The sequence below is a fragment of the Juglans microcarpa x Juglans regia genome, chromosome 2D, assembly GCF_004785595.1.
Source record: "Juglans microcarpa x Juglans regia isolate MS1-56 chromosome 2D, Jm3101_v1.0, whole genome shotgun sequence".
Classification (NCBI taxonomy): domain Eukaryota; kingdom Viridiplantae; phylum Streptophyta; class Magnoliopsida; order Fagales; family Juglandaceae; genus Juglans; species Juglans microcarpa x Juglans regia.
Genome location: NC_054596.1, coordinates 31,708,758 through 31,723,085, shown reverse-complemented (window position 1 = coordinate 31,723,085; position 14,328 = coordinate 31,708,758). Strand labels below are relative to the sequence as shown.

Here is a 14,328-nt window from a genome sequence, read left to right as displayed (position 1 = left end):
TGGTGCACAACCAGACATGCTTGGATTGTGATGGATCACAACCGGTGCAGAAAGGATGAAGACCCCCATTTTTCCTAGGATTCCCAAGTTTTAAGGTTTTGTAATTATTTTTGTAAGAAGAAAGGTTGGGTTGGGTTATTGTTTTTGTAAGAGTTATTTTTGTGGGAAGTAAGCAGGTTTTGTAATTATTTTTGTAAGAAGAAAGCTTGGGTTGGATTATAGGTTTTGTAATTTTGTGGGAAGCAAGATTGGCAAGTTTTAAGAATTTGTAATTAATTTTGTAAGAAGAGAACTTGGTGGTTATAGTTTTTGTAATTATTTTTGTTGGAAGAAGAAATATTGGTGGTGAAGGTATTTTAAGAAGAGGTCTTTCCAATTAATTTTGGAAGAAGGGGCAGATTTTGTATGGCTATTTTATATTCCTAGTGAAGGTATTTATAAGAATAAGTTTTTCCAATTTAGTTTGGAAGAAGGCAGGTTTTGTAAGGCTATTTTATATTCCTAGTGAAGGTATTTATAAGAAGTTTTTCATCGCATTTATTTTGGAAGCATTGAGATTTTGTATGGCCATTTCATTTCATATTCCTAGTGATGCAATTATGCAGGAGATTTTGTATTATGCACATTTTATGGCCATTTCATTTCAGATTTTGTATGGCCATTTCATTTTAGACGGTAAGGCCTGAACTGCACGTTTTATGTTGATGCAATCCATCGAGAACCTCACATTTTTGTTCTTCCAGCAGTGCGATGGGTGCATTACAATTCAGCCTGAAATATTACAAAAAACTTGCACGTGCCCTTCACAATACGGTCCAAGTAAAACATAAGATATCCAAAAGTTCCAAAGCCATTTTTCCTGGTATAAGTGACATTAATCTACATTGCTACTCAAGTAAACAAATAACCTGTGCAACAATTAAAGAACTAAATAATTATACATTCAGACTGAACTACAAATCAACATTCAGATCACTTAATTATACAAAATATTTCTATTTTGTTTACAAAAATTGAATCTACATTCTGCCTAAAGTACAAATCAATTCTCTATATAACTTATAACACTTAATTATACAAATCTATGAACTAAATAACTTATAACATTTAAAACTTCAAGTTCAGACTAATATGTTACATAAATCACTACCATTTCACTAAATAACAACAGAGGAGAACTACAAAACCCAAATAAACTTTCGATAGCGTGCGTGAACGCCTTAGGATAGCTTCTCTCTCAAGAAGCACCAACACTCTCTTACGGAGCTCAATCTCCATCTTCTCGACATCGTTGAGTCTCTTCTCGAGCCCTTTCTCCTTTCTTAAGAGTTCATTTTGTCTTTCTTGCACATTCGGCTCTATGTATTGATTACAAGTAATAGCCCAGTTGAAATACTTGTAGTTTGGTAATCCCTCATATTTTGCAGACATATAAAAAATGTTAGATGAATGGCACCAATCAAAATATTAAACATGTTACATTACAAGTCATGTATTTACTCATTGTGTTAAACTTTGAGAACCCAAAGAAGGGGCGTCCTGGATTTCTTTTAGTATTTGAGTATCTCAATATAGCTTCAACCCCACAAAAGCACAATGGTTGACCCAAAGTACGTTTCGCAAAGGATGAAGAAGATAGTGATGACGACGACATTCTAACATGAACCACTTCTAGGAAAGGCACACATATCAAAAGTATAAAATTATTCATTTGAGCGTTGCAAAACTGAGAGGGGTACACTGGTTTTAAGCATCGTGGCAGACAAATCTAAATATAAAAATTTGACTGAAGCAAGGGAGAACAAACAATCAAGAGTAAGCTGCACTAAAAATGTTAAACAAGCTTGATTAGACTTGAATATAAAACTGTATTGAATGCCACAGTTTTATCATTGCACGTATACCATAAGCATATCCCATTCACTAGTCATCACTAGGAAAAACTCCTCAGCAAAATAGTTGAAAAGTAAAACAACAACAAAAGAACACCAAAAAAAAAAAAAAAAAAAATGCATAATACAATTATGTCACTACATATTTCGAAAATGCAAGTGCAAGTGCAATAATTTATCACAGGATTGAAATGTGATCAATTATGTCACTACATATTTCGAAAATGCAAGTGCAATAATGTAATGCTTATGTTATATGGGTTGGGTTATGGTTGTTAATGTTATAATCCAAACTCAATTCGTGAAGAGAAATAACCCTAGCATGCGACATATACAACTACCATTTTTTTCCCACAAATACAGGTTTACTCTACAACATGAGTATGAAACCAAAAAAAAAAAAATAATAATAATCAACCAACAACACCAACCAATCCTTTTTTTTTTCACAAATATAGGTCTACTCTACAACATGAGTATGAAACAAATAAAAAATAATCAACCAACAGCACCGACCAATCCTTTTTTTTTTTCACAAATACAGGTCTACTCATTATGCAGTTCATGCAAACTTGTAACAAAATAATCAACCTACGGCACCAAACAATTCTGTATTTTTTTTTCAAAAATACAGGTCTACCATACAACATGAGTATGAAACTTGTAACAAAATAATCAACCTACGGCACCAAATAATCCATTTTTTTTTCACAAATACAGGTTTACTCTACAACATGAGTATGAAACTTGTAACAAAATAATCAACCTATGGCACCAAACAATATGAGATTACCGTCTTCTAGGATAGAACATGGGGTGACTGATTGGCTGCTTCCTTGATCACCATCTTCTAGGATTAGGGTTTTGGGATGAAGGGAAATGGGCTTTCTTTCAGTTAGGGTTAGGGTTTTGGGATGACGGGAAAGGGGCTTTCTTTCGGTTAGGGTTAGGGTTAGGGTTAGGGTTTTTGGGATGAAGGGAAATGGGCTCTCTTTCTATTAGGGTTAGGGTTTTTGGGATAAGGGAAACACAGAGAATGAGAGAAATGGAAGGGAGTAAAACCTTCAAGGGAGAGAAAGGTAGAGAGGGAGGGAAATGGAAGGGAGTAAAACTTTCGTGGGAGGGGTCGTCTTTGAGTTTGAACACAGAGAGGAACTGAAATCGAAGAGGAACACAGAGAGAAAGGTAGAGAGGTAGGAGAAATTGAAGGAGGGAGAAATCGAAGGAGGTAGGGTAAAGGTTCTGAAAAGACTGAAACGGTGCGCTTTCATTTTTATTGATAAACGGTGCGTTTTTAGTTTGGCCATGTCAGATCCGTTTGCATGGCGACTGCACGAGGCGACTGCAGTAAGCATTTTACAAAATTTAAACCCCACGCCTAATGTTTTCCCCTCATTTCTTTCCCTCTAGAGCCGTCTCCCCCCTTCCCCCCTCTCTCTCCCCAATCCCTCTTCTCCCTCAAGCCTCCGCTGCGCACAGCCCATCGCCAGCGACTCCACCACGCCACTGCCACCTCACCTTGAAGGCCACCCCCTCATTCTTCCCCAAATTTCTCTCTCTCTCTCTCTCTCTCTCAAATTTCTCTATGATTGCCACCACTAGGGGTGTTGTTTGCCACCAATCACACCTCGACTCCATCGTTAGTCCATCGTCGGAGCCCCCTTCTCCTCCACGCCTAGCCCAACAGCCTGAGGCGCTCCCTCTCTCCCTTGCTCTGTTTGCAACCCACAACCATCAATGTGAGATATGTTTTTGGGCAATGTTTAAGGCTTAAGATTGTTAATCTTGCTATTTATTTATTTTAGCAATGTTTCCTTCAGTAATTTAGTCCCCCGCTTGTAGTTGACCATATAAATGTTGAAAGGAATGCACATAGTGGTCTAGTTGTGAGGTTACTGTTTACTTCGCTATTTGAAATTATTAGCATGTGAGATGATTATATGTTAATTGGAGAGAAGAGAGTGAAAGTCTTAAATCCAAACTAACTGGAGCCCCCACAAACTAAGCTTGGGAGAATAGCTTTGGTTGATGCTCTGGCACAACAGATTAGGAATCGCATGAAAGTTCGGCTTCCAAACCTCCTCTCTGGGTGTGTGTTCTGCTGATACTATACGACATTCTATTTTGATCTTTTCATGTTTTTATGCATCTTTTAGATATATATTTTTTAACCTGCAAGTTTAGATACTGTAGTGCCTAATATGTTTTATGTATCTTTCTAGTGTAGTTTTGTATGCACTTATAAAATAAGTATTTCGAGTCATATTAATGGGATATTTTTCATAAGTAATTGAACTTTATCGAAAGACACAATCCAGTTCAGCATACAAAAAATACAATATAGAGGAAACAAAGTCACGTCCAAATGTTTCAAAACGTCTCCCAGATTTTGAGTTGTCTACTTTGATTAGAGTTGACACTATCAAGTACTGCTGACATGCAGATTGCATTGAACCAATAAATCTAGCTTCCTAGGTTGTATAGATATAGTTTATTAAGTATTTTGCATGTCTAAATTTGATACCATGCACATAATTAGCCACATAACTTTCTTGAAACTACTACTTTTGAATGGGTTCATATCAATATCTTTTCCTATCAAGCATGATGAAATTGGGTTCCTATCAATGTCTGTTCTTTTCATTTCTGCAGTTTACAAGGGAAGTCGCAAATAGTTCAGGATGAGCTGGTGAGGCTTGGTGAGTACTTGGTTCAAAGTTCTGAGGGCACCCGAGCTCTAGCCCTGGAATTTTGCCGTGAATTTGAGGATAAGTTCCTCCTGCATGTTACATCTGGGGAGGTTTGTTTTTTGTAATATATACATTTAGTTCCAAAATATAGCCTTAAGTATTTAATTTTACCTATAAAAAAAATATAGCCTTAAGCACAGGGCTCTGCCAATTACTGAGATTTTATTGCAAATATTTTTCTAATTGCTTAAATTTGTGTTTCATTGATCAACATGGAACTTTATTAGTGTTTGATTGTCTTCACTTCCTCTTTTGCTTTTTCTTCATTTTTCACTTGTGAAGCTTTGCGTATGATTTGGTATTTCACTTTTGAGTACTTGTATTTATTGGAAGTTATTTTTCTATCAAAATATCATCAGGTGCCATTCCCACAATTCTTCATAGTGAGTGACAATTGCCTGAGGCAGCAACAGTTGCCTCATCCTTTAGAGTAATTTATTGCCATCATTTTCTTGATTCATGACCCTCATCTATTGTTCTACTATTTTTTTGTAGGGTTCTAGTTGGAAAATTGTTGCCAGTTTTTTGCGGAAAGCTTTCCAAATAGAATGAAGCAACTTCCTTTAGACAGACATTTTGATATCAATAATGTCAAGAGGGTATGTTTTATCCTTCCCCTTTTACCCAAATTGCCTTGTTGCAGCTTACCTTTTATTACTTTTTGGACATTTTTGGGGGCTTCTTATGACATTTTCATTTCTAATTGTTGTACTAGATTGTGTTGGAAGCAGACGATTATCATCCATATCTCATATCCCCTGAAAAGGGTTTAAGATCCTTAATTAAATTTGTCTTGGAGCTTGCTAAAGAACCATCACGAATTTGTGTTGATGAGGTTAATCTAGGCATTCAGTGCTATTTTCATGTAGTATGATTTGGATTTTTGTAGCTTCAACATTGTTTATAAGGGTTTATTATCTAGATTCTAACTTATGATCTTTTGTGGGCTTTCCGAATTCTCTTTTTCTACCATATATTTACTTATGAAGGCTTGAGTTGGGCTTTCCAATATATATTCTTGATATCCTTAGGGATGATATAATCCTTTGTAAGAGTTTTTCTCTCTTACAAAGGACTATATATATATACATATAATGTTGGATAGTACATTAATAATATTTGGAATGGTATGATTGGAAAAATTGCATTTATGTCATGTCATCAGATTTTAGGTGTTGCTTTAAATGTTTCTTTATTCCAATTTGATAAAACGTGCTCTTTTTAGGTTTCTATATTTATACATGAAGAGAATACATGTGGCCGACTTTGATGTTCTAATGGCATCACTAAAACTGATCCTAATTGGATAAGTTTCAGTTGAGTATCCAAATTCTACATGTTATATCCAATGTATGAACCTTGTTAGGTCTCCTTTTTTGTGAGCTTTTCATTTTGAATTTCAATGTATGAACCCTGCATACATCAAAATCTTTGAGTTTCAGCTATGTTGATAAGCTTGTATTTGGCTGGTTGGAAGCATAATTGATGCAAGTTCATGATGTCTAATAGAAAGATTATATTCTTTTGCATGCCATGCGATGGTATAAATTGCCAATTAAAATTTTCATTTAATATTTCTGTAGTTTTGGCTGCTAAAGCTTTTGTGGTTCCATTTGAATTGATGTTTTATGAGATAATGAAGCATATATAATAGTTGGACATATTATCCCTTGTTTGGAAATTGTTACCATGTAATGTATATATGTGATGTTTAGTGATTATTATTTTTCTTATTTCTAATTCTTTTTTTGCATATGGACAGGAATGGCCTATAGATGTTAATCTAAAATTTGTTGTAACCACATGTACGAGAACTTGTCACTTGGTGTGATGATTGTGAGCACCCTTTCACTTTTTATTCTCCCTTTCACTCTCTTTCTTGTTTAGGTGTTTTTTTTGATTTAGTAGTTTGCACATTTCTATGAGTGGAGCTAGGTAATGTGAAAAAAGAAAAGATATGGGAATCAAATTTAGAGATTTTCTTAGTTATATAAGGTGGTATGGTTGTACAGTTGATTCATTATTGTTTGATATAAATATTAAATTGCAGTTTATATAGCTTGAGCTTTTGTGTAGCCATCCAGAAATTTCATAGTCAATATAATTTGGATGTGTATTATATTTTTTAATTATTCTGTTTTGTGTATTTTTTTGTTTGTCTGAAACATCATTTCTGGCGAGTACAGTTCATCGAAAATCTCACCGCAAATATTCTTTTGCAGCGACAATTACTCGTTGGAAAAATATAATTGCAACAATCATTGAAAATCGCTGGAAAAATATCTAGGCTTTTCCAGTGATTTTTCAGCTTTTTGCGACGATATATATATCGCCACAAATGACTTTTCTCAATGATTTAACATTAAACGGGAAGACATTTTCAAGAGATTTTTTGAATAATTGCGGCATAAAAAATTGCCGAAAAAAGTAACTATTTTCGGCGATTTTTGCATATCGTTGGTTTAACTTATAACTGAGCAGACAATTGCAACGAACATTTGATGCAGTAAAAATCACCGAGAAAGATTAAATTCGGCGATTTTATGGGTTATTTCCAATGATTTTTGGCGCTGAGAAAGACTATTTTTCTTGTAGTGTTTGGAATATCAGGGGGATTCTTTTGTTGAAGAGTAGACTTGGGCGCATTTTGAATAAAATTCACCCATCTATGGTGGCTCTTTTAGAGCATTTTCTTAGTACTAATAAATGTAGTAGGTAGAAAAGGTGGATGAAACTGCCTTACTTTTTAATAATGCTGAGCTTGGAGGAAAAATATGGTTATTCTAGGAGGTGGGCTTTGATTTTGAGTTGGTATCAACGTCAGATCAGGCGTTGTGTTGTTGGTTTGTTTATGGGAGGATGCGAGTCTTGGTGACTTTTATTTATGCGAGCTGTTTTCAAAGGAAACATATGGAGCTTTGGAATTTTTTAAGTGGTCAAGATGCGGGTAGATGGCCCTCGTTCGTAGGGGGATTTTGAATATAATTTGAAATGATGATGAAAAAGTGGGAAGCCTTATGTAGGCGTCTCGTGCGAAAGCTAATTTCAACTCTTGTATTCTAGAGTGTGGTTTGATTGATCTTCCTTGTGAGGGGTAGCGATTGTCTTGGTCTAATGGAAGGTTGGGGGGTCAACGGATTTGGGCAAGGCTGGATAGAATCTTGGTGAACACGGAATTTTTGAATTTGTTTGGCAATGCGCGCATTGTGTATCTTCCAAGAACTTTTTCAGATCATTGTCCAATGCTTGTATCTTTGCTTCTTGAGAGGGGGTGGGGGGGGGGGGGGGGGGGGGGGCTAGACCTTTCAGATAACAGCGTATGTGGGGGCACTCATGAGTGTTTTCTTCTGTTGGTGAAGGAAGTGTGGAGCGAGATGGTGGAGGGGTGTCCAATGGTGCGTGTTAGTAAGAAATTAAAGTTATTGAAAGAGGCCTTGAAAAAATTGAATATAGATACTTTTGGCAGAGTTGGAGTGGAATTAAAAAGTATTGAAGATTGTATCTTTTTGTTGGAGCAGTCGGTTAGTTCAGATTACACTCAGGAACATGAATTTGAATTATTAAAGTGCAAACAATGCCATTTGCAACGGATTCACTGTGAGTAAATGTTGGGGTGCTAAAAGTTGCGTGTTAGATGGTTAACGGAAGGTGATTCTAATACGGCTTTCTTCCATACAGTGATGAGAGTTAAAAAGAAGAACAAGCTGGTAGACTGAATGACGCTTGAAAATGGGCATGTGTTGGAGTCATCGGAGGAGGTCTATAATAAAGCGGTTGGTTTTTTTGAGGATCTCCTTACTATGACTAGTGTTGAATTTGATGAGTCATCTTTAAGTTTGTTGTTGTCGTCGGTTTCAGATCAGGAAAATGAGAGTTTGTGTGTGCCGCCATCAATGGAAGAATTTAAAGTGCCACTTTGGTCTATTCCACCAGATAGTAGCCCGAGACCAGATGGTTTTTCGACTAGTTTTTTCATTCCTACTTGGGATATTGTTAATCAAGGATCTTCTGGACATGGCGAGAGAATATTTTGAGGGGAAGCCTTTGTCGACATTTTTTGGTGCTACGAATTTAGTAATAATTCCAAAGGTGGATGCGCTGGTGGGCTTTGGGCAGTTTCGCCCCCATTAGTTTATGTTTGGTGGTCTACAAAATCATGGCAAAAATTATAGCTTTTAGATTGGCACTGATACTTGGACGTATTATCTCTTAAGAGTAGGCAACGTTCATTCGTGAGAGGAGTATCTTTGATAATATGGCTCTCGCTCAGGAATTGGTTCACGGCTTTAATTGGAAGACTAGGGGAGGTAACATAATGTTGAAAATTGAATGGCGAAAGCTTATGATCAGGTAAATTGGAGATTTTTAATGGAAGTGTTGCGAATGTTGGGTTTTTCGGATAAGTGGCAACTCTTATTTTTAATTCCATTTCTTCTCCATTTTATTCGGTCATGTTGAATGGATGTATTAGAGGTTTTTTTTAAGCCTTCTCGTGGTCTTCATCAAAGAGATCCTTTATCACCTAATTTGTTTATTTTGTCAGAGGAGCTGCTTTCTCGGATGTTGCACAAAGAATTTCAACCGGGGAGGATTAAGCATTTTAATTTGAGTGGGAGTACTATGATTAGCCATTTGTTATATGTTGATATTTTTTTATTGCTAATGGTGGAAAGGCCTCTATTCGAAAACTTATGGAGGTGATCCATAATTATGAGCGTATGTCTGGATAGCTTGTTAGTCCTAAAAAGTCTTCTATGTTTTTCTCTTTGAATATATCTTTTGAAAGGAAATTAGAGTTGAAGCATTTATTTGGTTTTGAGGAGGGTTCTTGGCCCCTTAATTACTTGGGGATTTCGTTGCATGTGGGAAGAGTGAAGTTACGTATGTTTGATCATTTGTTGGCTAAAGTTCAGAAGAAGTTAGCAGATTGGAAGAGTATGATTTTATCTTTTGGGAGTAAGCTTATTCTCATTATGCATGTTCTGAATAGTATGTTCATCCATATGCTCTCAATGTTGAATGTGCTAAAGGGAGTGATGTAAGGTCTTAAAGCATTTTTTTCCATTTTTTTCTAGAGTTATAGCAAGGAAAAAAAAAAGAAGTGGAAATGGATATCTTGGCGCAAGATTTTTTTGCGAGTGGAAGAAGGTGGGGTTGATATTCAAGATCTATCTGAGGTCCAAAATTCATTGTTAATGAAATTTGCAAGGAGATTAATTATTGGTGGATTGCTGTGGTTGAATTTTTTTCTCCACAAAAATATGTGGGTAATGCTCACATTGCTATGATTATGTCTTCGTTGAGAGGTTCTCGATTCTAGAAAGATCTCATGCAGGTAATTTCTACTATGTTATGGAATTCGAGATGGTTGGTTCAAAGTGAAAAGTTAAATTTTTGGTATAATAATTGGTTGGGGGATGACCCGATTGCAGATGAGCATACGGTCGTGGGTGATGTTGGATTGCAGGTGTTGTTTGTGGTTGACGGAGTTGGTTGGAATTTTGGATTGTTGAGAACGCTAGTTGACAAAAACTTGGTACAAAAGATTTCTCAATTTCACTTCTATGTGCGTGAGGGAGATGATGTTTGCGTCTGGAAGCATTCGGTGGATGGGGCATTCACCACCAAATCTGCTTGGCAGCTTAATAGATAGCACGTCAATTTATGTCCATGGCGGAGGTGGCTTTGGCAGGATCATGTGCCGAAGAAAATGTCTTTTATGTGTTGGAGAGCCTAACGGAAGGCATTACTTGTGGATGATGCGATCAAACAGCTTGGTATTCTGATTGTTTCGAAGTGCAATTGTTGTGTTGCTCCCCAAGTTAAGACTTTGGATCATGTGCTTTGCGATGGGTAGGGGGTGAGGAAGGTTTGGAATTTCTTTGCAGGAGTTTGTGGGGTTCAATTGCCATAGGTTCGTGGTTGGATGGGGGTAATGTATGGTGGTGTCGTGCTTCTTGTTCATCTCATTTTTCTAAAAAAAAAAAGGAAAAAAAAAAAGCGAATGTAAACAATAGAAACTTCTAACATCAATCTCTAACATTCAAATTTGCTTACATTTTTTTTTTTGAGTAGTCAAAATTTCATCATTAATTTAGCAAATGTTAGATACAAGGAGGGACTCCCTCCAAAGATATGCTCTCCTAAGAGAGTTTTAGTGCCTCCTTAGCTAAACAATGAGCAATACAATTAGAGTTCCTAGAGATGAACTGAGCAGACCCATATTCCAAACTTTGGAGTTCAGTTTTAATATCTTGAATAATCAGCCCTGCTGAGCTCCAATCCATTGTCTCTTTGTTGATGTCGTTAACTACATTGAGAGCATCCCCTTCTAATAATAGTCTTGAAATTCTTAATTGTTTGCAAAACAGAACTACTTTGAGTGTAGCCATTGCCTCTGCAAGTTTAGCATCGGGAAACAAACTCCTTGATGATCTCAGAGTTGCTGTTACAAGTCCTTCCCAGTTTCTGACCACCATCCCAACCCCCATTCTACTATTTATTCGATCAACAGAGGCATCCCAATTTGCCCTATAAACGTTCATAGGAAGGGGACTCCAGACATCTGTCCCAATAGGCCTACCAGGTTCCACATCAGTTTGTTTACTGTCATTGACTTCTTTGAAATCCTTAGTCATTTATAGAACAGCTTGAACCATCCTCGAGGAATTCTCAAATTTTCCTTCAAACACAAAAATATTTCTTCTCCTCCACACATAATAGGCTGTACAGGCAAATTCTTCAACATCGTCATCACTGAGAGTTGCTATCACGTGTTCCACTACCTCTTTGAAAGTCCTAAAACCGACCTTCATTTTCTGAAGCCTCCTAGAGCAGATAGACCATACATCCTTTACTGCAGAACATGACTATAAGGCATGCAGAACAGATTCTGGCTCCAGTCTACAAATGGGGCATGAAGAGTCTTCCTTAATTTTCCTCTTCCTGAGATTCAAATTTGCTTACATTTGAACGTTGATGTGATTAATTTGTTCAAACTAATCTATATTGAACATAATTATTGTACGTTTGAACATCTATCTTTCACAATAATTTTTACGTTCAAATGTCAAATTGGTGATAGAACTCAATTGCCACAAAAGACTTCTCACGTTCATACGTTCAACATATCAAGTTACAAATATATTTTGAGCAATGATTGAACAAATTAATATTTTGAGCAATGATTGAACAATCATAAAAAAAATAGATGCTTATATTAATTATAAAAAAAATATTTTGAGCAATGATTGAACGTTAAGTCGCCACAAAATATTTTTATGTCATAACAACTTATATTAATTAGATGCTTAAGTGAAGATTTTATTCCGTCAAAAAAGCAGATTTTGAATATTTTTTATTTATTATAGTTACAATTGTGAGTGCATAAATATCTTATAATCACTTTTAAAAAAATAAATAAATATAAAATTTACATAAAAAAATAATTTTTTAATAATAAATTTTACTTTTTTTTAAAATAATTACATAATATTTATATAATGACTACACGTAGGAATTATCAAACAGTTATACTGACATTCAATGGGCCCCACAGGACCACAACACGTTGTTGGAGGTCGGTCCCACTGCAAAAAAAGAAAGAAAGAGACAAACTGAGGAAATGGCCAGTCTAGAAACATCACAGTGTAGCCCACAGCAATTGACATTTATGATGGGGACGTGAAGTCAGAGACATGAGAGGGTGTTCCGATTCAAACCTCGCTCCCCACACCAATCTTCTATGCACCCCACGTTCTTGTCATGCATGAACAGAGAAGTTCTTGCCTCTGAATTCCAATAATCCCACGCATGCATCATAAAATTTGAATGTGTCTGCTAAAAATATATATGAGTTTGGTCCAAAAATTAACAAAGCTGTGCAGGTATGCACAAAACTGACTACGTTGTCTTAAAGCCCCCATGCCATCACAGGATGTGAAAAGACGAATTTGTATAAGGGTTTTGAAAAGTCAGGGTAAAACTAAATACAATTTGGATTTCCACATTTGATTATAGAAATCTGGTGTGGAAGCCATCGCACGTTTATTTCTATTTATAACACGTGCGCGCCACAGTTTCCTATACATGATATACATGTCTTTGTTGGATCAGCAAGCCTATCACTATGTGCTCATAATTCTGTTAATTCACTACAAGAAAAATGAATATTTATGACCATTTGTTTGTGACGAAAAGATTATTTGTGATAAAAACAGATTCATTTTAACTATAAATAGTCATTTTGTTAAAATTAACTGGCTGTGAATAAGCAGTTTTCTTGTAGTGTAACACATGATATATATATATATATATATATATATATATATATATATATATGCAGTTTCATGAATGCTTGTGACATATAATTATTAGCTAAATAATTAGATTCATAACAATTCTTTTCAATAAATACTGCTTTTTTCTAATAATTTACAATATTTGATATGCACTTATATATCTCATCAAGTTAAGATTTTGGGATATCTCGTAATTTAGAGCAAGAATATTGGTATTTACTCAGAGATTTTTTAACTTCGAAACTTCATTTTACACTAAACCTCTCATTTAAGGCGTTAAATATTCTAGTACTTATTAGCCATGCACCACTTGTAATTAACTTGTTTTTAATTAATGTTTTGTGCCTTATACGATATTAGAGTTATAAATTTAGTTAAGGAGATTATCATGACCTCAACAGAGTAATCACTCAGTTTGGATACATAAAATATCCCATTTCATCTTATCTTATCCTTACATCTTTCTCAAACTCCTATACAAAATATAATGAACAATTCAATTTTTTCAAATTTCAAAATAAAATAATATTAAAAAATTATATTCTAACAATATTTTATTCAACTTTTAACAAAACATTTCATCTCATCTCATCTCATCTGAACTTCGTAACTAATTAAACGAAGCCTAATAGTATACATGCATATATTATATGCATGCATGTATGTCATATGCATGTAGTACGTACGTGAGGTTTGATATATAACATGACTAAAAATCTAGACGCTGCCATGATGGTCATGCATGCACGGCAGCGAGTTAGGCAATTTCCGATGGGTCAAACTGAGCTTTGAATTTGCAGTAGCTGCTCCACGGTCGTTTCGTTTGATCAAGAAGATTTCAAGCTATACTTCACGTGATATATTGGAAATTTATGACTTACAGCTTGCATGGTCGCAAAAAACCTAGAAATATTTTAAATTTCTCGTGATTTCAATTCCGGATATTAATTCCGGCCTAACTCTGTCGTGGTAAAGGGTCTAGGCATGATCTTCTTTGATCTGATATAAATATATATTATATGGCATGCTTTAAGTTGTTAAGAGCATTAGGCAATTAATTAGATAATTAACGAGTTGTTAGGTTTAACTAAATCAAGAAATTGACCAGCCTAAACGTGAAAAATACACTACAAAATTATAAAAAAAAAATTAAATAAAAATCAAATGAATATATATATATATATATATATATATATATATAAGAACATTGAATCAACATGAACTCCTGACTTTTACCAAGAATTGCGAATATAGAGAACCAGCTTTAATCAAGAAAATGGACTTTATCTTATAAATTTGGTATAAATATTCTACGGTAAAAAAAAACTTCGGTTTCAAGCTGCTAGAGACGTGCGATTCTCATTTATCAAGTAGTACTAATTCTAT

The 14,328-nt window shown here is 35.2% G+C and overlaps 1 protein-coding gene across 1 annotated transcript; it reads right to left on the bottom strand.

The window, feature by feature from the left end:
- Window positions 1-10,785: 10,785 nt before the first annotated feature.
- On the bottom strand, window positions 10,786-11,280 carry LOC121249437. Its single transcript, XM_041148149.1, has one exon. The coding sequence runs from the start codon at window positions 11,278-11,280 to the stop codon at window positions 10,786-10,788; it is 495 nt and encodes a 164-aa protein (XP_041004083.1).
- Window positions 11,281-14,328: the final 3,048 nt, after the last annotated feature.